Source organism: Blastomyces gilchristii (genome assembly GCF_000003855.2).
Source record: "Blastomyces gilchristii SLH14081 genomic scaffold supercont1.2, whole genome shotgun sequence".
NCBI lineage: Eukaryota > Fungi > Ascomycota > Eurotiomycetes > Onygenales > Ajellomycetaceae > Blastomyces > Blastomyces gilchristii.
Window position 1 is genome coordinate 5898301 of NW_003101681.1, and position 24821 is coordinate 5923121.

The 24821-nt window shown below is 32.2% G+C and overlaps 1 protein-coding gene and 1 pseudogene across 2 annotated transcripts; one reads left to right on the forward strand and one right to left on the reverse strand.

Annotated features, from left to right (window-relative positions):
• Nucleotides 1-472: 472 nt before the first annotated feature.
• On the reverse strand, nt 473-2834 carry BDBG_01546 (alcohol dehydrogenase). The gene is made up of 2 exons (XM_002628592.2): nt 1030-2834; nt 473-947 (listed from the first exon to the last, which is right to left on the reverse strand). The coding sequence occupies exons 1-2, from the start codon at nt 2647-2649 to the stop codon at nt 915-917; spliced, it is 1653 nt and encodes a 550-aa protein (XP_002628638.1). The 5' UTR covers nt 2650-2834; the 3' UTR covers nt 473-914.
• A 21457-nt stretch (nt 2835-24291) lies between these two features.
• Nucleotides 24292-24372, forward strand: BDBG_16413 (annotated as a pseudogene). The gene has a single exon. The product of its transcript is annotated as a tRNA-OTHER (tRNA).
• Nucleotides 24373-24821: the final 449 nt, after the last annotated feature.

Consider the following 24821-nt stretch of genomic DNA (forward strand, 5'->3'; position numbering starts at 1 on the left):
TTTAGAAAAGTAATAATATTTAATAATACTCTCTGTTAAATTTTCAACAAATGAGCACTATATTATAATATTATATAAGTGAGAAATAATTTCATAATCTCATTTAATACTATTTTTAATAATGAGATTAGAATAAAAATATAACTAAGAATTCAAATATATTCTTTATTTAGAACTAGATTTTTATTTGAAAAGTAAATCTGAAATCTTTAATATTTAAAATAACATGATTTGAGATTAATGTGATGAATACAAATCATGATCAGAAGTAATGCTTTTAGGTAACATGATAACTGTAAAGTTTGATCCTAGTCTCAGACACAGTCACACAGTCAGTCTAGCTACAATTATACTGTATTTTATTTTATAATTGAATTTATATCTTAATCAATTTTAACTACATTATAATAATTTTCAATTATATTATACTATAAGTCTTTATATTTATAAATTACAAATTAAAAAGTTAAAATAATGAATATTCATTGAGATATTACCATTTGAAGTTGATTGTAATTGATTACAAAGGTGAGCGTTAGGTGGAAATGAGCGTTAGGTGGTTGATTACATTACTGTACCGCGCTGATTACGTGGATTCAAACATTTCTCGCCAGGCATCGATCGGAGCACGGATTATTACTAAAGTATCACCTAAATTGAGTAAATGTATAGAAGCAAAATATCAACATCCAGATATCCAGCACATCAAAACCAAAATCTATTCAAAACTAATAATAATTCCAGACAGACTTTGACATCTCCATCTGCCTTCTGTCGCCTTACACACCAACTACCCAAGATGCCATTTGTGATGCGGCTGGTACAAAGATGTAACAATCCGGCATCTCAAGGATATCTAGCCGTTAAGGAGACGAAATGAATTCGGAAATCGGTAGTGGAATTCAATCAACGGGTTATATGTACTTGTATGGATTCATGATGCCGTTCTGAACAATGGACAGATTGTTATTAGAAAGGGAGTAAAGCTTTAAGCGATGAGGAAAATGGAAATTGAAACATAACACTTACAGGGTCGTAAAGTTTCTTTAGCTGAGCCATCAGCCTCATCATCGTCTCACTTTTGCTGTAACCGATGAATTCCTTCTTTGCAATGCCCAGACCATGTTCTGCACTGATACTCCCATTCCGTTTGGCAATCCACTCGTATACCCACGGCTCAATCATCTTCTCGACATCCTTGTTATACTCCCGGACCGCGACGTTGAGATGCAGGTTTGAATCACCCATATGTCCGTATCCCAGTACTTCACGGACCGGGTAGCTCTCGTCATCTCCGACGAGTCCAGCCTCCGTCAATCGGTCTCGTGTGTCATCAACTAGTTGATAGAGCTCCGCTAACGGTATGGAGACATCATACTTATATGTTCCACCCAGGTGGCTCAACGCTTCTGTGATACCTTCCCGCCATCGCCATAACGTCTGCGCTTGTGTTTCGTCCTGAGCCAGCACGCCATCTGCCACGATAGATTCGCTCATGACATGTTCCAAAAAGCCCTCAAGTTTCTCGTTGTCGTGCTCTCCATTAGAACCGCTCGTTTCTATAAGGCAGTAGAACGGATATGACCTGTCCAGCGGCTTCTTCAATCCGGTCACCTTGTGTACCATGTCCTGGCTGCGCCCATCCATCAATTCGAAGGCAGACAGGATTTCCGACAAATGGCCCTTGGCTTCCAAAAAAGCTTTTAAGGCTTGTTCATAGCTCTCAATGCCAAAGAAAGCTACATTAATGGCCTTGGGGCGTTGTGGACAGATAATAGAAATACCAGTGATCATACCGATGGTCCCCTCCGCACCAATGAAAAGGTGCTTCAGATCATAACCTGTATTATTCTTCCGCAACGTCGACAGGTCATCGATAATTGTCCCATCTGGAAGAACAGCCTCTATACCCAGCACATTGCCATGCAAACTGCCATAACGTAGCAGTCGTAGACCTCCAGCATTAGTCGCAACATTTCCCCCGATATGACAAGACCCCTTCGCCCCCAAGTCAAGGGGGAAAAGATGATTCCGCTCCGCAAGATATTTATCAGCCACTTCGAGAATCACACCAGCATCAACCACCAGAACGCCCGAGTTTTCATCGAAGGACCGGATATTATTCATCCGCGCCGTGCTGATGATAACCTCATCAAACACAGGCACACCTCCTCCGACCAGCCCTGTATTACCGCCCTGAGGCACGACAGCTAATGTATTATCATTGCAGTACTTCAGCACCTCGCTCATCTCCTTGGTATTCTGCGGTTTCAGCACCAGCTTCGCATGTCCCCGATATTTACGCATCCAATCGCAATTGAACGGTTCGATATCGTCCGTCGCCTCTGCCGTGAAGCCATCGATAACCGCGGATGGGGATTTGAGGAGGGTTTTAAAGTGCTGAACGTGAGCGTTGGTGAGGTCGGAGAAATTGGGATTTCGTTTTAAGTTTGGATATGCGTCTGTAGTGTATTTGGAATGTTTCTTGGGGCCCGCTGCTGTGACTGATATCTCTTGAGCTCTGATGAATGTGGAGGTGCTAAAGCGCAATGACGAGACATTGTGAAAGTTGGGACGAAAATTGTCCGTCTTTATTCTTGAGAGTCGCACGCGTCGGATGGCGAGCGAAACAGTTCTGGCACTTGACATGGTGGACAGATCTATGCTGCATGCAAGATGAAGGAAAGGTTAAAACATAGAAAAACTTCAACGCTCAAAAGTCATAAATTTCGCGGATGATGATGGTTGCCAAGAACTGGCCGATCGCGGCCTCGCCTACCCCACCAACACTATAAAATATCTTACACAAGCCTCTAGGTACAAAGCTCAAAATGAAAGGCTCTGCAAGATTGATTTTATAACTTATCTCTCTTCTCTCTACTTAGTATAGAAAAACCAACTTTTCTGTGCAAAATGCGCTGTAACGTGACCTCACGTGATATCACATGCACCCCATCAAATTGTGTGGGATGGTTAATGTTGGCCGTTACGGCCGTTGCGGTTAGCGATCCCACTAGATCACGTGACCCACCAGGTTATAGCTCAAATGACATGTTTTTCTTTAGAATGTTGTATTAATATCTTTGACAAGAGTAGTTCATCTTTTTTGTGGCGGGCTGCGCCCGATCAATCATATAGACTATTCTGTTACACTCCATAGATTCTTCCGCTTCATTCTCGAACACATACACTCTGATTCTCGGCCATCCTCAATCGCCGATCCTCGGCCGCCACAAACGTGTATAGATTCTTCCACCCCGAAGCTCCACTGCATACATCACCACATACATGTATAAATATTCATCTCAATCACTGATTTCCACACTTTCTCTTTCTTTTCTTCTCTAACATTTTTCTCTTTGTTATATAAGATCTATCAATATTATACTGATCTATTCAGTGTAGATCTCTTATACTAGAAAAATATTCTTTATCTTCTTATTAGAAATGATTATTCATGCATTATCTTCTTATTAAAAATGACTATTCATCAAGAGATATCTGAATGTGTTATTATTATTATTATTATTCTTCCATTATACTCATATGCAAGCGGAGCTTATGATGAGTCCTTGCGTGATGTTAAATACAGGTCAAGTGTTGGTTATACAGGAGGAAATACAGGTGTTGAGACCACGCCAAGATAACAAGAACATAGGAAAATACAAAGGAGTGACAATTAGATACATGCGATAATAACTTCCCAGCCCAGGAACATAGAGTGATTCATTGGAGCGATTTTGTACACCTCTGTATTTATTAGGAACCTGAGGGCGCCAAGGCGCTACCGGGTGGCCGCATTAACCATTCGGCCACTGGGGCTAGACTGACCGTGTGACCGTGTCTGGGACCAGGACCAGATTTTTTGATAGTCTTATTACCAATTCGACTGATCCCATTACACAGTTTTAACATTAGATAGTAGTCTCATACTGTCTTAGTGAGACTTACTGTCTACTCTTATCACATTTTTCAAATGAGATCATGATTTTCACTTCTCAATTTAAATTATTTTTATTACTTTAAATAACTTTAAATCTCATTTAAGTGTTATCAAAAAGCATTACTTTTTAAAAAATTAAAAATAGTCTAAAAAAAACCTTAAAATGTCTAAAAATAGTAACTTTATACTAAGAATGAGATTAAATAAGATTAAATGAAATCACTTTCTTATTTTTTTCAAGTCATGATTTCATTTTAAGATCTGATATATAGTCACTTTACATGTTTTTTTAATAGCCAGTCTCAGCAGAATTCATGTCAAGAAATGTATAAGATCAGATTAAATGAGACTAAATGTGAAATTCATGATTTCAGTAGCTAGTCTAACCAGGGCTATCTGAATGTGTAATAACATATAAGAAAGAGAAACACAGTTAAATGAATACTGAGTTTTTAAATAGAAGCTTACTTATCAGTCACTCTAACTCTGTAATAAAATCTTATAAAGAGAATATCAGTGAAAGACTTAAGAGTTCTGATACTCAGATATATAAGATATTTATATAATTACACTTCTTCAGATTTCATAGATATTATACATTTAATAAAATGATATAATCATATCTAATAATAATATAAAACTCTTAAATATAAGTATAGATATAATACTATAATGACTCTAAGTAATATTAAAATTATAATAATAATAAATAACTGATATACATACAACTCAATAACTTTAATATAAAGAGATTTAATAATTAACTTATATAATTTTAATATCTACAGAATTGAATACAAAAGTGCTGAAGAAATACTTAAATACTTTTATATATTTCAATACTTCTAATCTCACTCTCTACTCATTATAAAGAATGAAAATGCTTATAAAACTGAGTGTAGATGAAGATATTATTAGTTTATTAATTAATTAAGATTGATATATCAATGAATAATTAAAGAATTATATAAAACAGAAGTTTTATTTATAAATAAAAGTATATAAATCAGTGTTGTGAATATCTGATAATATTATTAAATATCTTGATATTCTATTCTAAGATACTGTTATATAACAGAAAGTGTTAGATTAATTACAGAGTATTTAATAGAGAAATACTTCTCTTATAACATTCATCTCTAACTTTAATATTAAGATCTTAGAAGTAGATAATTAATCTTAAGAGAATTGAATGAAGATTAGTATACTTAAGAAGATATTAACTTTTAAACTCTTACAGATTCTTATAAGTGTAAATGAAGACTTAACTTATAAAGACTTCTATACACAGCTTCAGACATTGAATGACTGTCTTATCAAGCTTAAGAGTATATAGAACAGTGATAGAAGATATTACACTTCAGTTACTTATACATCTATACTGAAGAGAAGTAACAGTAATAATACAGATATCATGAACTGAATAGACTTAAATATCTATATATAAGCAAGAGTTTTCACTGTTTAAACAGACTTCTGAGTTTCTGAGATCACTTCTGAAGAAGTCACTGATCAATATTAATGTGAAGTATACATTAACTGTAATTAATTAAAACATATTACTTTTAACTGCTGATCAATCTATGTATCTTCACACTTAAGAGAAAGATCAGTGTCTTCTTATTTAAAGAATGAATCAGTGCCTGTCTGTGTCAATTACATTACATTAGAGAAAGATTCAGAAGATAACTATAAGAATGCTCTGATGAAACAGAGAAAAGATTAACTTCTGTTCAAATTTATAAACAGAAGCTTGAAGAGATTGAATAACAATGATTTAAAGAGAAAATGACAATGAATGTGATTCTTGTATCTACTGTGATTGATAATATATATAATATAAAAGTCATGATAGACGGTGATCTATGTTACTATACAATGATTAAATCTTCAGTTAAAAGATATTATAACCTTCAGTGTATTCTCTTATTAAAACCTTAACTTCTTGCAGAATTTAATAATTCAAAAGATGTTTGCATCTGTTACATAATGAAACTAAACATAGATGTTGAAGAATATCAGTGTGAAGATACCTATGTATATAAAGTTAATAATCTTGATTATAATCTTATATTAGAACTTGTCTGACTATCTGAACAAGGCATCTTATTAAACACTTGAAACAGGAGTTTAATATTCTCTAACAATAATAGAGTTCATAAGAATGATATTTATAAGACTATGTATCTGACACAGATCTCTGTTAACACCTATGAAATACTCAGAAAAAGAAGTCACTGAAAGAATTACTGATAGCAGAATCAAGTATCAATCTATTTCATCAGTCTGACTGATATTAAAAAGGCTCTAGAAAAGTTATTCTGTGTCATAATAACAGATTCTTGTACAAAACTCTCTTAATAATATCATGAATATTTAGATGTCTTCTGATAAGATAATAATACTACAAACTTATCTCTCTTACAAGATTCAGAAGTGAATCACAGTATTAAGTTGAAAAAGAAGAATAGTAAGAACTCTGAATCATCATGAGATTCTCTTTATAACATGTTCTGAGATGAACTTCTTCTTCTTTGAAAGACACTCAATAATCTGTTGAATAAAGAATTTATATATATTAGCAACTCTTTCACTGCAGCCTCTATTCTCTTTGCAAAGAAATCAGATGAAGAACTTCAGTTCTGCATGAATTATCAAGAATTGAATAGAATAATGAAGAAGAACTGTTATTCTTTATCTCTTATCAATGAAACTCTAGCTTGTATTGAACAAGCTCAATGATTTACAAAGTGAGATATTATCATCACATTTTATAAGATTCATAATGCTGAAGAAGATGAGTAACTTACAGCATTCTGAACACAATATGATCTCTTTGAATGAGTAGTCATACTCTTTGAACTGACTAACACTCTCAGTATATTTCAGAAGTATATCAACTGAGCACTCTGAGATTTTCTTGATGAATTTGTATCTGTATATCTTGATGACATTCTCATCTTCACTGATGAATTCAGAAAAGAATATCAAGAACATGTGTAAAAGATATTATAACAACTATAAGAAGTAGAACTACTGATAGACATAGACAAGTGTGATTTTAAGATTAAAAGTACAAAATATCTAGACCTTATCATAGAAGCTGACAAGGAAATCTGAATGAATTCTGAGAAGATCTCTGCTATTCTTGAATGAAAGGCTTCATACACTGTGAAAGATGTATAAAGCTTCATCAGATTCACTAACTTCTATTAATAATTTATATAAAACTTCTTAGATATCATCAGATCACTTACAGAACTTACTAAGAAGAACTCAGTATTTTAATGATTAGCAGACACTGAAGCTGCATTTACACAGATGAAGAAGATATTCATCAACATCTCTCTGCTTATAATATTTAATTCTGATTGTGAAATAGTTGTTGAAGCTGATTTCTCTGATTATATCACAGAAGAAGCTATATTATAATATAATAATGAAGATGTCTTATAATCATGCATTTTCATGTCTAAGAAACTGAGTCTCACTGAATGCAACTATGAGATCTATGATAAGAAACTTCTTACAATTATACACTATCTAGAAGAATGAGACTCTGAACTCTGAAGTGTCTCTAAATTTGAGATAATCACAGATTATAAGAATCTCAAGCACTTTACAATTATCTGTAAACTCTTTGAATAACAGATGCAATGATCCGAATATCTAAGCAGCTTTCATTTTACAATACACTATCATCTCAGCAGCCAGAACTCGATGACAGATGCTCTCTCACAATGAGAACAAGATATGCTGTTCAATATAACAGACATGCACTGAATGAATCAAGAGCATCAGCTCTTAGATCTGAAGATATTAGTTAATCAAGATAGAACAACTCATGACACTATATACACTTCTTCAATTAGAACACTCTCTCTTCAAACTGATACTGACATCAATATCTTCACTTTCTCTACACTGAATGAACTGTGGCATACAGTAACTTAGACTGATAAACATCTTCAGACTCTCACTGAAGCAGTACATCAAGAAGTACTCTGATTTCTCTTAGAACTACATATGAGAACTGATATCTCAGAATATTCAATCAATGATAATAACACTCTATAATTCTATGAACAACACTGAGTCTCTCACTCTGAACTCTTACACATCTGGATAATACAAGAGATGCATGATTCACATATAATTAGTCACTCAGATTGTGAACAATTGTATCAAATAATCTCTCAAGAGTTCTACTGACCTGAGATATTAAACAGCATCAGACATTTTGTTTGAAACTGCAATTATTATTCTTTCATCATCTTATGAAAGAATCATAGAAAAGGTCTACTGAAATCTCTCAATGTCTCTGATAGAATCTGATGAGATGTAGTAATTGACTTCACTGTTAATCTCTCTAAGAGTAAAGATTGTAGAAATGTTCTGATAATCATGAATCAATTGAGCAAGAGTGTAATATTAAAATCTTGTGATAAGATGAATACTGAACAAGTCACTGAAGCTTTTCTATAGAGCCTGTTCTATTAAATATATAAATTACTGAGATTTATAGTATTGAATCAGAGCTGTCAATTCATGAGTACTCTCTGAACAAGAATCTGTCAAGTTCTCAAGATTACACACTGTCTGTTAACTGTCTATCACTCTGAGATCAATGATGTATCAGAATAGATAATTCAGACTGTAAAGAATTATCTTTATAAGTTCTGCAATCACTTACAAGATGATTGACATGACCTGCTTCTACATACAGAGATCACTATCAATGAATAAGATGCTGTTTCAACAGGTATAAGCCTGTTCTTTCTTACATATAATTATCACATGAAAGTGTTGAATCTTCTAGAGATTATACAGTTCACACTGAATCTCTGCAGTTCAATTCAGATCACTGATAATATAGTAATAAAGCTCTGAGATATCTGTGACTGAGCAGAGGTCTTCATGACAACTGTAAAACAAGATCAAGAGAACTAAATCAATGTTCATCAAAACTCTGCTAAACAATATAAGATAGAAGACTTGATATGATTAAATCTTAAGAATATACAGATCACACATTCATCTCATACACTGAATTACTATTATATCAAGTATAAAGTGATAGAAGTTCTAGATAGTCACAACTATCATCTTAACACATCATCAGAGATTCATAATATCTTTCAAACAGGCTTACTCTGCTGTGCTGTCACTGATCTGTTCTCTTCTTAACTAACTTCTGACTGACAGCTGTCAGATATCATAGAAGAAGATAATAAGCTTAAGTGAGAAATTGAGAAGATTCTTAATAAGAGACTCTGTAACTGCAGCTGATAATATCTTGTGAAATGAGTCAGCTATAATTAATCAATCTGAACTCTGAGTTTCACATTATTCAAAACAGCAGCTCTTGACTGATGAGAACAGCTTTTGAAAGAAGAGAACTAATATAGCAGGCTACATCTGATCAATTATATAGACTATTCTGTTACACTTCATAGATTCTTTCACTTCATTCTCAAATGTATATACTCTGATTCTCAGTCATTCTTGATCACCGATTCTCAGCTGCTACAAATGTGTATAGATTCTTCCACTCTGAAGCTTCATCATATACATCATGACATATGTGTATAAATATTCACTTCAATTGCTGATTCTCATACTTTCTCTTTCTTTCCTTCTCTAATGTTTTTCTCTTTGTTATATAAGATCTATCAATATTATACTGATATATTTAGCGTAGACCTCTTAAATTTTTTAAGAAGACTCTTACTTTTTATTAGAGATATTTCATTTTCTCTAAATCTATCAGTCAGTAAATTCATATACTTTTAAAAAAGCACATTCTCTATTGTGAAGAATATTTTTTTTTTATATATCTAGAAGAAGCAGAGTTATCTTAATATAAGTAATACATCTAAGACTTCAAAGTTCAGCTCAAGATTTAGAATCACCTGCTTTACTAAATAACTTATTAATAGAATAATTACTTATTATAAGAAAGTTTCTGAGTTGTAAAATAAGATTAATATCAGTTTTTATCAGAGTATGAAATTTAATAATGAAATAATAAAGAAGCTTCAGAATAAGAGAAAGCAGAGTTAATATTATTATTATTATTATTATTCTTTTATTATACTTATATGCAAGTGAAGCTTATAATGAGTTCTTACATAGACTGATCACTGAGATCATGAATTTCATATTTAATCTCATTTAATCTGATCTTATACATTTCTTGGCATGAATTCTGCTGAGACTAGTTATTAAAAAAACATACAAAGTAACTATATATCAAATCTCAAAATGAAATCATGACTTGAAAAAAATGAGAAAGTAGTCTCATTTAGTCTCATTTAGTTTTATTCTTAGTATAAAGTTACTATTTTTAAACATTTTAAGGTTTTCTTTAGACTATTTTAAATTTTTTAAAAAGTAATGCTTTTTAGTAACACTTAAATAAGATTTAAAGTCATTTAAAGCAATAAAAATAATTTAAATTGAGAAGTAGAAATCATGATCTCATTTGAAAAATGTGACAAGAGTAGACAGTAAGTTTCACTAGAACAGTATGAGACTACTATTTAATATTAAAACCATGTAATGAGATCAGTTAAATTGATAATGAGACTATCAAAAATTCTGATCCTGATCTCAGACACGGTCACACGGTCAGTCTATTCTTGCGTGATGTTAAATACAGGTCAAGTGTTAATTATACAGAAGGAAATACAGGTGTTGAGATCACATCAAGATAACAAGAACATAGAACAATATAAAGAAGTGACAATTAGATACATGTAATAATAACTTCTCAGCTCAGAAACATAGAGTAATTCATTGAAGTGATTTGTACACCTCTGTATTTACTAGAAATCTGAGGTGCTTGAGTTCCAGATTTAATATATTCCCTGCGGGTTTCGAACTCATGTGTCTTGATTTTCCATGCCAAGCTGCTACCAGGTGGCCGCATTAATCATTTGATCATCAGAGCAAAGAGTTAACATTTATCTGTAGAATCTGTTCATTTCAACTTATTAAATTCTTCACTATCTCTTATCTCTGAAATGTTAACTTTTAATAATGGTCTGAATCAACCTATCTATTACACTGCAGGCAATCTTATGAATCTTATACAGATAATACTTCAGAATCAAATAACTGCAGCTGATATTATATAATATCTTACTACATCTGTCTCTGTATAAAGAGACACTATAAGAGATGAGTTATAGAAATATCAGAAGAAAGTCAAATATATACTAAATATTAAATCAGTGCTTACATTTGATGACTCTAATTATAAAGTCTGATGTATTGATATGTTAACTGATGTAGAAGATATTGATAAAACTGACATTCTATTAAGAACTTAATAAGAATCTTCTTTTATATATCATATTAACTCTGAGAAGTGAAAGATCTGTTTCAAGTCTCTATATAGATATATACTATTAAGTCTTGTTGAAAATGTTTAAATCACTATTGAAACCTTCAAAGCTGACAATACTGTGACTCTATAGAACAAGATCAATATTGAATATGTAATATCACTGACTGAAGAACATGTTAATATCTTTAAGAAGTTGATAAAATTATAAGTTAAGAATGATGATTATCTTACTTTTCAGAGACATTTTCACTATCTTATTATCTGTCACAGAGAGCTCTGTCAGAGCACTGAGAATGTATATTATAATCTTTTTCTCAACAATTTATAAGATTATTAACAACTGTTTATCAAGATATATCTGAATGAGTTTTTCTTCACTGATCAAGAACTCATTGTTAATATTGATATTAATGATTTAATGAAGCAACTAATCAACTGTATATTCAAGAAGATCATCACTGAGTGAAGAAAGCAGTCTCAGACTGATTCTGTGACTGTGAAAAAGAATAAGAATAAAGATGAGAATAAAAGCACATCTGTATGAAAGTACACTCACTGCAAAAGACATGAATATACTGTTGACAGATGTTTCATGTTACACTTCAATAAAAAGAAAAAGAAGATGGATAAGAAGAATAATGATAAAAAGAAAGAGAAGAAGAATAACTTGATAAGTTCTCAATCAGCAGTAAATACAGTAATTACAAAGATTGAGTTCTATTTCTCTTTCACAGTTACTGAAAAACCATTCTCTACATCTTGATATTTGAACACATATGCAAGTCTGAATATAACAGATGAGCTTTCTTCATTTTCAAATATCAAATCTTTTAATAATAACATCTCTGTTGATTCTGCAACTGAGAAATCTGAGTTTGTCAAGAAGATTGAAACTGTTATCTTGAAGATTGAGAATAATGATGTTAACTTACAGAATGTTCACTATATTTCTAATATTACAGTTAATCTGCTCTCATTTACAAAGCTTGAAGATCAGAAATTCTGATTTACATTATCTTTTACTATTTTCTCATTTTTTATTTACAGAGTTCTAAATGATGTCATTTTTTATGCAGTTCAGACTGCTTATAATAATATATACAGAGTCACTGAATGAGAGTTCAATGAGAATCTTAATTATCTAAGTAAGATAGTTAGATATATTGCAATGTCTCATGAGTATGATTTTGACTGAAAAGTTGTTTTTTCTGTGACTGCTATTACTACTATTAATAACATTGATTCTATGATCATGAATATAGATCTCAAGAATACAAGGATATCAAAGACTCTTTTGAATTGACATTATAATCTCAGTCATATTCACACTGATACTATAATTGCTATAGCTAAGAATTCTCATACTGAAGTTACAATTAAAGATTCTAAGACTAAGTTCTTTTATAAAGAATGTGTTAAGACAGATATAATATAAGATTATTTGAAAACACTGATGCCTAAATCTATTCAGCTCTGTAAGAGGCCTACGCCGAATAGATCAGTATAATATATAGATCTTATATAACAAAGTGAAAAACATTAAAGAAGGAAAAGAAAGAGAAAGTATGAGAATCAGTGATTGAAGTGATTATTTATACATATTCATAGCAGCTGAGAATTGGTAATGAAAAATGACTGAGAATCAGAGTGTACACATTTATACACATTTATAGTGACTGAGAATCAGTGATTGAGAATGACTGAGAATTGAAGTGATTGAAATCTGTGAAGTGTAATGAAATAGTCTATATAAATGATCAAACACAGTCTGTTACATTAATCCCTCTCTTCTTATTGATTAAGAGTTATGATCTCAGATAATACAGAACTCAGAGTTCAGATCAGACAATTATAGCTGACTTATTTCACAAAATACTGTCAGCTGTGACCGCGGAGTCTCTTATCAAGAATATCTTTAATTTCTCACTCAAGTTCATTATTCTCTTCTATGATCCCTGGTAACTGTCAGTCAGAAGTCAGTTGTAAAGAGAATGAGTCAGTGACAGTGTAACAGAGTAGACTTATGTGAAACACATCATGAATTTCTGACAGAGTATTAAGATAATAGTTGTGACTGTCTAGAACTTCTATCACTGTGTATTTTACATGATGATAATTCAATGTATATGTGACAGGCTGCGCCTGATCAATCATATGGACTATTCTGTTACACTTCACAGATTTCAACTGCTTCATTCTCAAACACGTACACTCTGATTCTCAGCCATTCTCAATTGCTGATCCTCAGCCGCTATAAACGCGTATAGATTCTTCCACTCTGAAGCCTCATTATATACATCATCACATACATGTATATTCACTTTAATTGCTGATTCTTGCACTTCCTTTTTCTTTTTCTTCTCTAACATTTTTCTCTCTGATATATAAGTTCTATTTATTATACTGATCTATTCAGTGTAGGCCTCTTATACTAGAAAAACATTCATTGTCTTCTTATTCGAAATGATTACTCACTGAGATATCTGAATGTGTAACAATGTATAAGAAATAGAGAAAGAGTTAAACAGTTAAGTGAACACTGAGTTCTCAGATAGAAGCTTTCTTATCAGTCACTCTGACTCTGTAACAAGATCTTACAAAGAGAGTAAGATCTTACAAGAGATTATCAGTGAAAGACCTGAGAGTTCAGACATCTCAGATATATGAGATATTCATACAATTACATTTTCACAGATATCACACATTTGATAAACAATATAATCATATCTAATAATAATATGAGAGAACTCTTGAATATAAGTATAGAAGTGATATTACAGTGACTCTGAGTAATGTTGAAATTACAACAGCAATAGATAGCAGACATGCATGTGACTTAACAACTTCAATATGAAGAGATTCAATAATTAATTTAATAAAGAACTCATGCAATTTCAACATCTACAGAATTGAATATAAAAGTGCTGAAAGAACACTTAGATACTCTTATATATTTCAATACTTTCAATCTCACTCTCTACGCATCATAAAGAATGAAAATGCTTATAAAACTGAGTGTAGATGAAGATGTCATCAGTTTATTAATTAATCAAGATTGATATATCAATGAATAATTGAAGAATCACATAAAACAGAAGTTTTATTCATAAATAAAAGCATGTAAATCAGCATTGTGAACATCTGATAATATTATAAAACATCTTGATATTCTGTTCTGAGACATTGTCATATAATAGAAGATGTTAGATTGATTACAGAGTGTCTGACAGAGAAACACTTCTCTTATAACATTCATCTCTAACTTCAACACTAAGATCTTAGAAGCAGGTCATCAATCTTGAGAGAATTGAATGAAGATTAGCATGCTTAAGAAGACATTAACTTTCAAACTCTTACAGACTCTCATAAGTGTAAATGAAGACTTAACTTATGAAGACTTCTACACACAGCTTCAGACATTGAATGACTGTCTTATCAAGCTCAATGTAAGGGGCCTACGTCGAATAGATCGGTATTATATTGATAGGTCTTATATAACAAAGATAAAAATGTTAAAGAAGGAAAGAAAGAGAAAGTGCGACAATTGATGATTGAGATGAATATTTATACGCGTATGTGATGGTGTACGCAGTAGGGCTTTGAGGCGGAAGAATATACGCGCGTTTGTAGTGGCTGAGGATTGGTGATTAAGAATGGCTGAGAATTGAAGTGTACATATTTGTGGCAGCCGAGGATTGATGATTGAGAATGGCTGAGAATTGAAGTGTATGTGTTTGAGAATGAAGTGATTGAAATCTGTGAAGTGTAATGAAATAGTCTATATAATTGATCAGGCGCAGCCTGTCACATTAGTCCTCTCTTTCAGAAGCAGTTCTCATTGATCAAGAGCTGCTGTTTCAGATAATGCAGAACTTAGAGTTCAGATTGATTGATTATAGCTGACTCATTTCACAAGATATTATCAGCTGTGATTACAGAGTCTCTCATTGAGAATATTCTCAATCTCTCACTCAAGCTCATTATCTTCTTCTATAATGTCTGATGACTATCAGTCAGAAGTCAGTTGAGAAGAGAATGAATCAGTGATAATACAGCAGAGCAAGCTTGTATAAAATACATCATAAATCTCTGATAATGTGTTAAGACAGTAGTTGTGACTATCTAGAACTTCTATTACTTTATACTTAACATGATGATAATCTAGTATATGAGATAAATATGTGGTTTATATATTCTTAAGATTCAATTATATTAGATCTTGTATCTTATATTATTCAGTGAAGTCTTGATGAACATTGATTTGATTCTCTTGATCTTGTTTTACAGTTGTCATGAAGATCTCTGCTCAATCACAGATATCTCAGAGCTTTGTTACTATATTATCAGTGATCTGAATTAAACTGCAGAGATTTAGTGTGAACTGTGTAATCTCTAGAAGATTCAACACTTTTATATGATATTTATACATAAGAAAGAATGAGCTTATATCTGTTAAAATAGCATCTCAACTGTTGATAGTGACTTCTGTGTGTAGAAGAAGATTATATCAATTATCTTATAAGTGATGCAGAACTTATAGAGATAATTCTTCATAATCTGAATTATTCATTCTGATGCATCATCAGTCTCAGAGTGATAGATAGTTAATAGATAATATATAATCTTGAGAACTTGACAGATTCTTATTCAGAGAGTACTTATGAATTGATAGCTCTGATCTGATACTATAGATCTCAGTAATTCATATATCTAATAGAACAGACTCTGTAGAAAAGTTTCAGTGACTTATTCAGTATTTATCTTATTACAAGATTTCAATATTATATCTTTACTCAGTTGATTCATGATGATCAGAATGTTTCTATAACTCTTACTCTCAGATAGATTGACAGCAAAGTCAATTACTACATCTCATCAGATTCTATCAGAGACATTGAGTGATTTTAATAGATCTTTTCTACAGTTCTTTCATGAGATAATAGAAGAACAGTGATTGCAGTTTCAGATAAAGTGTCTGATGCTGTTTAATATCTCAGATCAGTAGAACTCTTGAGAGATCATTCTATACAGTTATTCACAGTCTGAATGACTGATTATACATGAATCATGCATCTCTTGCATTATTCAAGTGTATAAGAGTTTGAAGTAAGAGACTCAGCATTGTTCACAGAATTATAAAATATTATTATCATTAATTGAATATTCTGAGATATCAGTTCTTATATGTAGTTCTGAGAGAAATCAGAGTGCTTCTTGATATACTGCTTCAGTGAGAGTCTGAAGAAGTTCATTCATCTGAGCTGCTGTATATCACAGTTCATTCAGTGTAGAGAAAGTGAAGATATCAATGACAGTTCTAACTAAAGAAGTATGTATAGTGCTATGAACTGTTTCATCTTGATCAACTAGTATCTTCAGATTCAAGAGTCAGTACTCTCAGTTCATTCAGTGAGTATCTGTTATATCAGATGATATATCTTACTCTTATTATGAGAGAGTATCTGTCATCAAGTTCTGACTGTCAGAATGATAGTGTATTGTAAAATGAAAGTGACTTAAGAACTCAGATCATTGCATTTATAATTCAGTGAGTTTATAAGTAGTTATAAAGTATTTAAGATTCTTATAATCTATGACTATCTTAAATTCAGAGACACTTCAGAGTTCAGAGTCTCATTCTTCTAAACAGTGTATAATTGTGAGAAGTTTCTTATTATAAATCTTATAATTGCATTCAGCAGAACTTAGTTTCTTAGATATAAAGACACATGATTATAGAACATCTTCATCATTATATTACAATATCACTTCTTCTATCACATAGTCAGAGAAATCAGCTTCAATAACTGTCTTATAATCAGAATTAAATATTATCAGTAGAGAAGTATTAATGAATATCTTCTTCATCTGTATAAATGCAGCTTCAGTATTCATTAATTATTGAAATACTGAGTCTTTCTTAGTGAGATCTGTAAGTGATCTTATGATATCTGAGAAGTTTTATATAAATTACTGATAGAAGTTAGTAAATCTGATGAAGCTTTGTACACTCTTCACAGTACACAGAGCTTCTTATTCAAGAATGACAGAGACTTTCTCAGAATTCATTCAAATTCCCTTATCAGCTTCTATAATAAAACTCAGATACTTGATACTCTTGACTTTAAAATCACACTTATCAATATCTATCAGTAGTTCTGCTTCTTGTAGCTGTTGTAATATCTTTCACACATATTCTTGATATTCTTTTCTAGATTCATCAGTGAAGATGAGAATGTTATTTAGATAAGCAGATACAAACTCATTAAGAAAATCTTAAAGCACTCAGTTAATATACTTCTGAAATGTACTGAAAGTGTTAGCCAGTTCAAAGAGTGTGACTATTCATTCAAAGAGATTATAATATGTTTGAAATACTGTAAGTCATTCATCTTCTTCAGTGATATAAATCTTATGAAATGCAGTGATGATATCTAGTTTTATAAATCATTGAGCTCACTCAATCTGTGCTAGGGTTTCATTGATAAGAGATAAGAGATATTGATCTTTCTTTATCAATCTGCTCAGATCTCAGTAGTTCACACAGAATCAGAGTTCTTTATCTGATTTCATTGCAAAGAGAATAGAGACTGTGATGAAAGAGTTACTAATATATATGAATTCTTTATTCAACAGATCATTGAGTGTCTTTCAAAGAAGAAGAAGTTCATCTCAGAACATGTTATAAAGAGAGTCTTATAACAGTTTAGAGTTCTTATCATTCTTTTTCTCTAACTTGATACTGTGATTCACTTCAGAATCTCATAAGAGAGGTATATTCATAATATTATCTTATTAAAAGATATCTAGATATTCATGATATTATTGAGAAAGTTTTGTATAAGAATCTGTTATTATAATACAGAATAACTTTTCTAGAGTCTTTTTAATATTAGTCAGACTGATGAAATAGATTGATATATAATTCTGCTATCAGTAAATTTATCAGTGACTCTGTCAGTGATTTTGATGATGACTTCTTTTTCAGAGTATTTTATATGTGTTGACAGAGATCTGTGTCAGATTCATGATCTTGTCAATATCATCTTTATAAACTCTATCATTGTTAGAGAATATCAAGCTTCTGTTTTAAGTGTTTAATAAGATACCTTGTTCAGATAGTCAGATAAGTTCTAATATAAGATTGTAATCAAGATTATTAACTTCATATATATAGACATCTTCACATTGATGTTCTCTCACATCTATGATCAGCTTTACTATATAATGAGTATAAATATCTTTCAGATTATCAAATTCTGCAAGAAGTCAGAGTTTAGATAAAGAGATACACTGAAGATTATAATATCTTATAACTGAAGATTTTATCATTGTATAGTGACATAGACCGCTGTCTATCATAATCTTCATATTATATATATTATTAATCACAGTAGATACAAGAATCATATTCATTGTTATTTTCTCTTCAAATTATTGTTATCTGATCTCTTTAAGCTTCTGTTTATAAATTTGAACAGAAGCTAATATTTTCTCTGTTTCACTGAGATATTCTCATAGTTATTCTCTGAATCTTTCTCTAATGTAATGTGATTGATGTGAACAGACACTTATCTTTCTCTCAAGTGCAGAGATATATAGATTGATCAGCAGTTGAAAGTAATATGTTCTGATCAGTTATAGTTGATATATACTTCATATTAATATCAATCAGTGACTTCTTCAAGAGTGATCTCAGAGACTCAGAAGCCTGTTCAGACAGCAAAGATCCTTGCTTATACATAGATATTCAAGTCTACTCAATTCATATGCATTATTGTTATTTCTCAGTGTGAGTGTATGAGTCACTGAGATATAATATCTTCTGTTACTGTTCTGTATATTCTTGAGCTTGGTAAGACAGTCATTTATTGTCTGAAGCTATGTGTAGAAGTCTTCATAAGTCTGGTCTTTGTCTACACTTATAAGAGTCTGTAAGAGTTTGAAAGTTAATATCTTCTTGAGCATGCTAATCTTCATTTAATTCTCTCAAGATTGATTATCTGCTTCTAGAATCTTAGTGTTGAAGTCAGAGATGAATGTTATAAGAGAAGTGTTTCTCTGTTAAGTACTCTGTAATCAATCTAATGCTTTCTGTTGCATGGCAGTGTCTCAGAACAGAATATCAAGATATTTCATAATATTATCAGATATTTATAACACTGATTCACATGCTTTTATTCATGAATAGAACTTCTATTTCATATAATCTTTCAATTATTCATTAATATATCAATTTTAATTGATTAATGAATTCATGATATCTTCATCTACACTCAGTTTTATAAGCATTTTCATTCTTCATGATAAGTAGAGAGTGAGATCAGAAGTATTAAAATATATGAAAGTATCTAAGTATTTTTTTAATGCTTTTGTATTCAGTTCTGTAGATGTTGAAATCATATGAGTTAATTATTAAATCTCTTTATATTGAAGTTGTTAAGTTGCATGCATGTCTGCTATCTATTACTGTTGTAATTTCAACATTGCTCAGAGTCACTGTGACATTATATCTATACTTATGTTTAAGAGTTTCATATTATTGTTAGATATGATTATATTGATTGTCAGATATATAATATCTGTAAAATCTGAAGAAATGTAATTGTATTCTCATATATCTGAGTGTCAGAACTCTCAGATCTTTCACTGATATTCTCTTATAAGATCTTTATTGCAGAGTCAGAGTGACTGATAAGCAAGCTTCTATCTAAGAACTCAGTATCTGCTTAACTATGTTTTCTCTTTCTTATATGTTATTATATGTTCAGATATCTCTCAATAAATAATTATTTCTAATGAGAAGATAATGCATGAATAATTATTTTCTAATAAGAAGATAATGAACATTTTTATAGTGTAAGAAGCCTACACTGAATAGATCAGTATTATATTGATAGGTCTTATATAACAAAGATAAAAACATTAGAGAAGAAAAGAAAGAGAAAGTGCAAGAATTGATAATCAAGATGAATATTTATACACATATGTGATGATGTACACAGTGAAGCTGTGATTCAAAGGTTGCTTAAGCCAGCGTACGATTACAGGCGTACGCCGGCTTCTTATATATTGTAATATTGTACACTAAATTAATTAGTGGCTGCTATGGCCCCTCTTTACATTCGTACGCTAGTAGTTCGGAAGCCGCCGCGTTATTATCTGACAGTCGTACATTCTTCCGAACCACATCCTCTCCCACCAGATTTGGTCACGCCCACGTGACCATGTCATATGCCCTAGCTTCATGTGGATTAGCTCGCCACTAGCATTTCACAATTGTGTGACCTATTCCTGATTCAGCTAGCATCTCACATATGCTCTCACAAAGAAACTTTCACTATATTATATCACTCATTCACTAACTTTTCTCATTCTTCAATCATCATTTTCATCATTGTCATTATTAAACATCATCATCTCATTCAAGATTTCTACCTCTTCTTCTGTTCAATTCTTTTCATCTGTTTATCTATCATGTTATACATGTTTCTGATAATGACTCTCTGTTCTCATAACAAGTGTTCTTGTAGTGCTTATACTGAGTAGTTCATTAGCAGTAAGTGTAATATGTTGTGAAATGTGATCAGAACTTGTTTATCTTCTAACAATTGTCAGAATGTACTATCATGAATGACACACCTTCTTTATCTTCTTATATATTCTCAACTATTTCCTTCTCAGCAGGTTTCTGATTATGTTTTCTGACATGATTTTGCATAAATGCAGATGCTGATATATTGTTTTTATTTGTGTAGAATCTTCATATGTTGACAGATTCACATCTATTGATGATTGTGAACTCAGTGTTGAATCATTGATTGAGAACTTGAAGGACATGATAATGAAGAAATTGTCTGTGTCATGTATAACTGAGTCTTTCATATTCTTTCTTATCTCTTCTGCTAGACTGACCGTGTGACCGTGTCTGGGACCAGAACCAGATTTTTTGATAGTTTCATTATCAATTCGACTGATCTCATTACACGGTTTTAACATTAGATAGTAGTCTCATACTGTTCCAGTGAGACTTACTGTCTACTCTTGTCACATTTTTCAAATGAGATCATGATTTCCACTTCTCAATTTAAATTATTTTTATTACTTTAAATGACTTTAAATCTCATTTAAGTGTTATCAAAAAGCATTACTTTTTAAAAAATTAAAAATAGTCTAAAAAAAACCTTAAAATGTCTAAAAATAGTAACTTTATGCCAAGAATGAGACTAAATGAGATCAAATGAAACCACTTTCTCATTTTTTTCAAGTCATGGTTTCATTTTAAGATCTGATATATAGTCACTTTACATGTTTTTTTAATAGCCAGTCCCAGCGGGATTCACGCCAAGAAATGTATGGGACCAGATCAAATGAGACCAAACGTGAAATTCATGGTCCCGGTGGCCAGTCTATCTTCTGCTACTTCTTTCCCTGCTGCTCTCTCTCAATCTTCTACACTTATCTCTGTGTCTGATTCTCCTGCTCTTGCTATCTCTGTTCCTGTGATCTCTACTCTCACTGCTTCTGGTTTTACTATCTCTGCTTTTATTATCAGCTCTCTCCATTTCAAGAAGATGTTATATAGACTTAATGAACTATCTCTCTCAGTGTGTATACTCCTGCTCTTCTTACTGACTCTCAGAATAATTTATTATATGAAGACTGTGTATGACATGACTATCTGAAGCTTGATTGCAGATGCTGATTATTACATTTGTTTTAAATATTTATGATAAGATAATTGTCTATTTATATCAGAGAATCATCTCTTTCTTCAACAGTGTTAAGATTGTAAGTCTTTTTCTTTTTCATCTTTTCTTTCTAATGCTGATTTTTCTGTTCTTAGAAGAAATTGTTATAGATTTTACTGTGTATGAAGTTGTGATGTTCACAGATATCAAGAAGCTTTTCATAACTGTAAAGTTCAATATTATAGAGACATCTGCTCTGATGAATTTCTTCAGAATAATAGATCTGTATCAGTCTATTCTCTGATGTCTGTTATCTGACTTCATGATGCAGGTGAAAGATATCTGTGTTTTCAGAAATGAGAATGCAGATGTTGTACTCTTTTACACCTGCAGATGTGAGGCTTGTATGTCTTGTCTGAGATGTCATTGTGAGAATGAGCTGTTCACACACTGTGATCTGCTTTCTGCATTCTCTCATGTTCTTCTCTCTCTCTCTGAGAAGCCTTGTGCATGTTGTAATTACATGTACAATTCTAAGACCAGTGAGTGTTTGTTCAGTAGTTATTACCCCTGCTTTTGCAGTTTTGTATGCTAATAATAGTTCTTAGTTACTTCAGTGCCAGAGGTCATTTTAATTGAAGATGATAATGCTGCTGAGACTACTCTCTTCTGCTCTCAAGCTTCTCTTGTCACTTTCTCTTTCTCTTCTATGAGAAAGGTTGTGCACACACTGAGTCATAAGTGTTCAGTTCTGAGTGACTCTCATCATTGTTTGTCTGGTTCTGTGTCTTCTTCTTCTTCTGTTTCTTCTGTCTCTGTTTCTTCTACTCTGACTCCTGATTCTGCAAGTTCTGTGCTCTTCTTCAATTTCTCTACATGTACATGTACACATTTCTATATTGATATTCCAGTCAATCTTGTGATAAATGACATTAATGTCATATGCAGAGTGATAGAGGAATCAGAGACATGTATAATGTTATTGTAAGAGTGACTTGCAGCTCTTGAATCTCTTGTGAATCTCGAGTTTTGAGATTTCCTTTGTTTTTGACATTTTTCAGGTGATGTGATGTTGGAAATAGATTAAACATGTGATATATGAAAATGAATGAGATGTATATGATAACATTTGTCTTTTATGACTGATTCTTATAATTAGTGATTAATTCATTATTTCTTTTCTTTTCTTATACTTTTCTCTTTATCTGCTAGTAGACTGGCCGCTGAGATCATGAATTTCACATTTGATCTCATTTGGTCTGGTCTCATACATTTCTTGGCGTGAATCCCGCTGGGACTGGCTATCAAAAAAACATGTAAAGTGACTATATATCAGATCTTAAAATGGAACCATGACTTGAAAAAAATGAGAAAGTGGTCTCATTTAGTTTCATTTAGTTTCATTCTTAACATAAAGTTACTATTTTTAGACATTTTAAGGTTTTTTTTAGACTATTTTTAATTTTTTAAAAAGTAACACTTTTTGGTAACACTCAAATGAGATTTAAAGTCATTTAAAGCAATAAAAATAATTTAAATTGAGAAGTGAAAATCATGGTCTCATTTGAAAAATGTGACAAGAGTAGACAGTAAGTCTCACTGAAACAGTATGAAACTACTATCTAATGTTAAAACTGTGTAATGAGATCAGTTGAATTGATAATAAGACTATCAAAAAATCTGGTTCTGGTCTCAGACACGGTTACACGGTCAGTCTATCTGCTAGTCACTACTCTTATGTGATCTCTATATAATACAGTGTTCAGTGACTAGGTTCAGCAGCTTTCATCTTTTGTAATTCTATCTTGTGTATTATACTGTCTCTCTTCACCTGCTTAGATTACTACAGTGAATGACTCATTGAAACTAATCTTGTCTGATCTCTGAGTATTCTCAGAGATTGAGATGACTTAGTCTCACACATCTGCAGATGTTTCAGATAGTTTGTTCTCTGTGATCTCAGTGATTGAACTGATGTAAACAGTTGAATTTAACTCTGAATTCCTTTTTCTTCTGTAATCTGATTCATGTACAAGTCTGCTGCTTTGAGACTGCTCTTTGCCACATTGCATCTGCTATCTACAGTGTGTTATCATACAACTGGCTACAGTCTTATCACTTATTAAAGTGTGATATTTGCCTGATTTCTTCATTTCTTCTCATTCTTTCCTTATAATCATAGAAAGATTGAAATAAGTGAGATTATCTGATTTATAAGTGTCTATGATTTCTCTTACTTCATAAGACTTTTCAATTATAAGTCTCTTCTTTTTCAATACTGATAATAGTGCTGTGAATAATCATATGCCAGCGTGGCTCAGTTGGTAAGACTGGTAACCAAGGCCGCACACATTAGAAGTGCGTGGGTTCGAATCCTACCACTGGCACCTACCTGCCACTTCTTACCCATGAAAGCCCTCATGTAATAGGGGCTGAGCCTAATTAGTAAGGCTTGGTGCGGGGTAGAACTCTCTACTGCAAGCCAAGCCACTAGTTAAGCGAGATCCTGCGAACACCCATCAGGGCCGGCATGGGGTGCCAATGTCTCACTATTCTACTGTGCACCTGTCAAGGTTCTAATGATATAGAGCCAAGCCTAATGTAGTGGTTATACACTACTTAAGCAAGTCTCTAAAACTAGGGCTGTCATCAGAGCCTAGCTTCTCTCTAAATACAGGGAATGATTTTGAAAACCACCTGACTAGCAGGTCTAGACATGTATCTAGGCCCTAGACAGGGCACTCTGATAGGCTAGAGCCTGCAAGCTCACTGCCAACCTCTAATACTGGCAGAGAGAACTGCAGTCATCAAGTCTATGATTAGTCCCTAACACGGG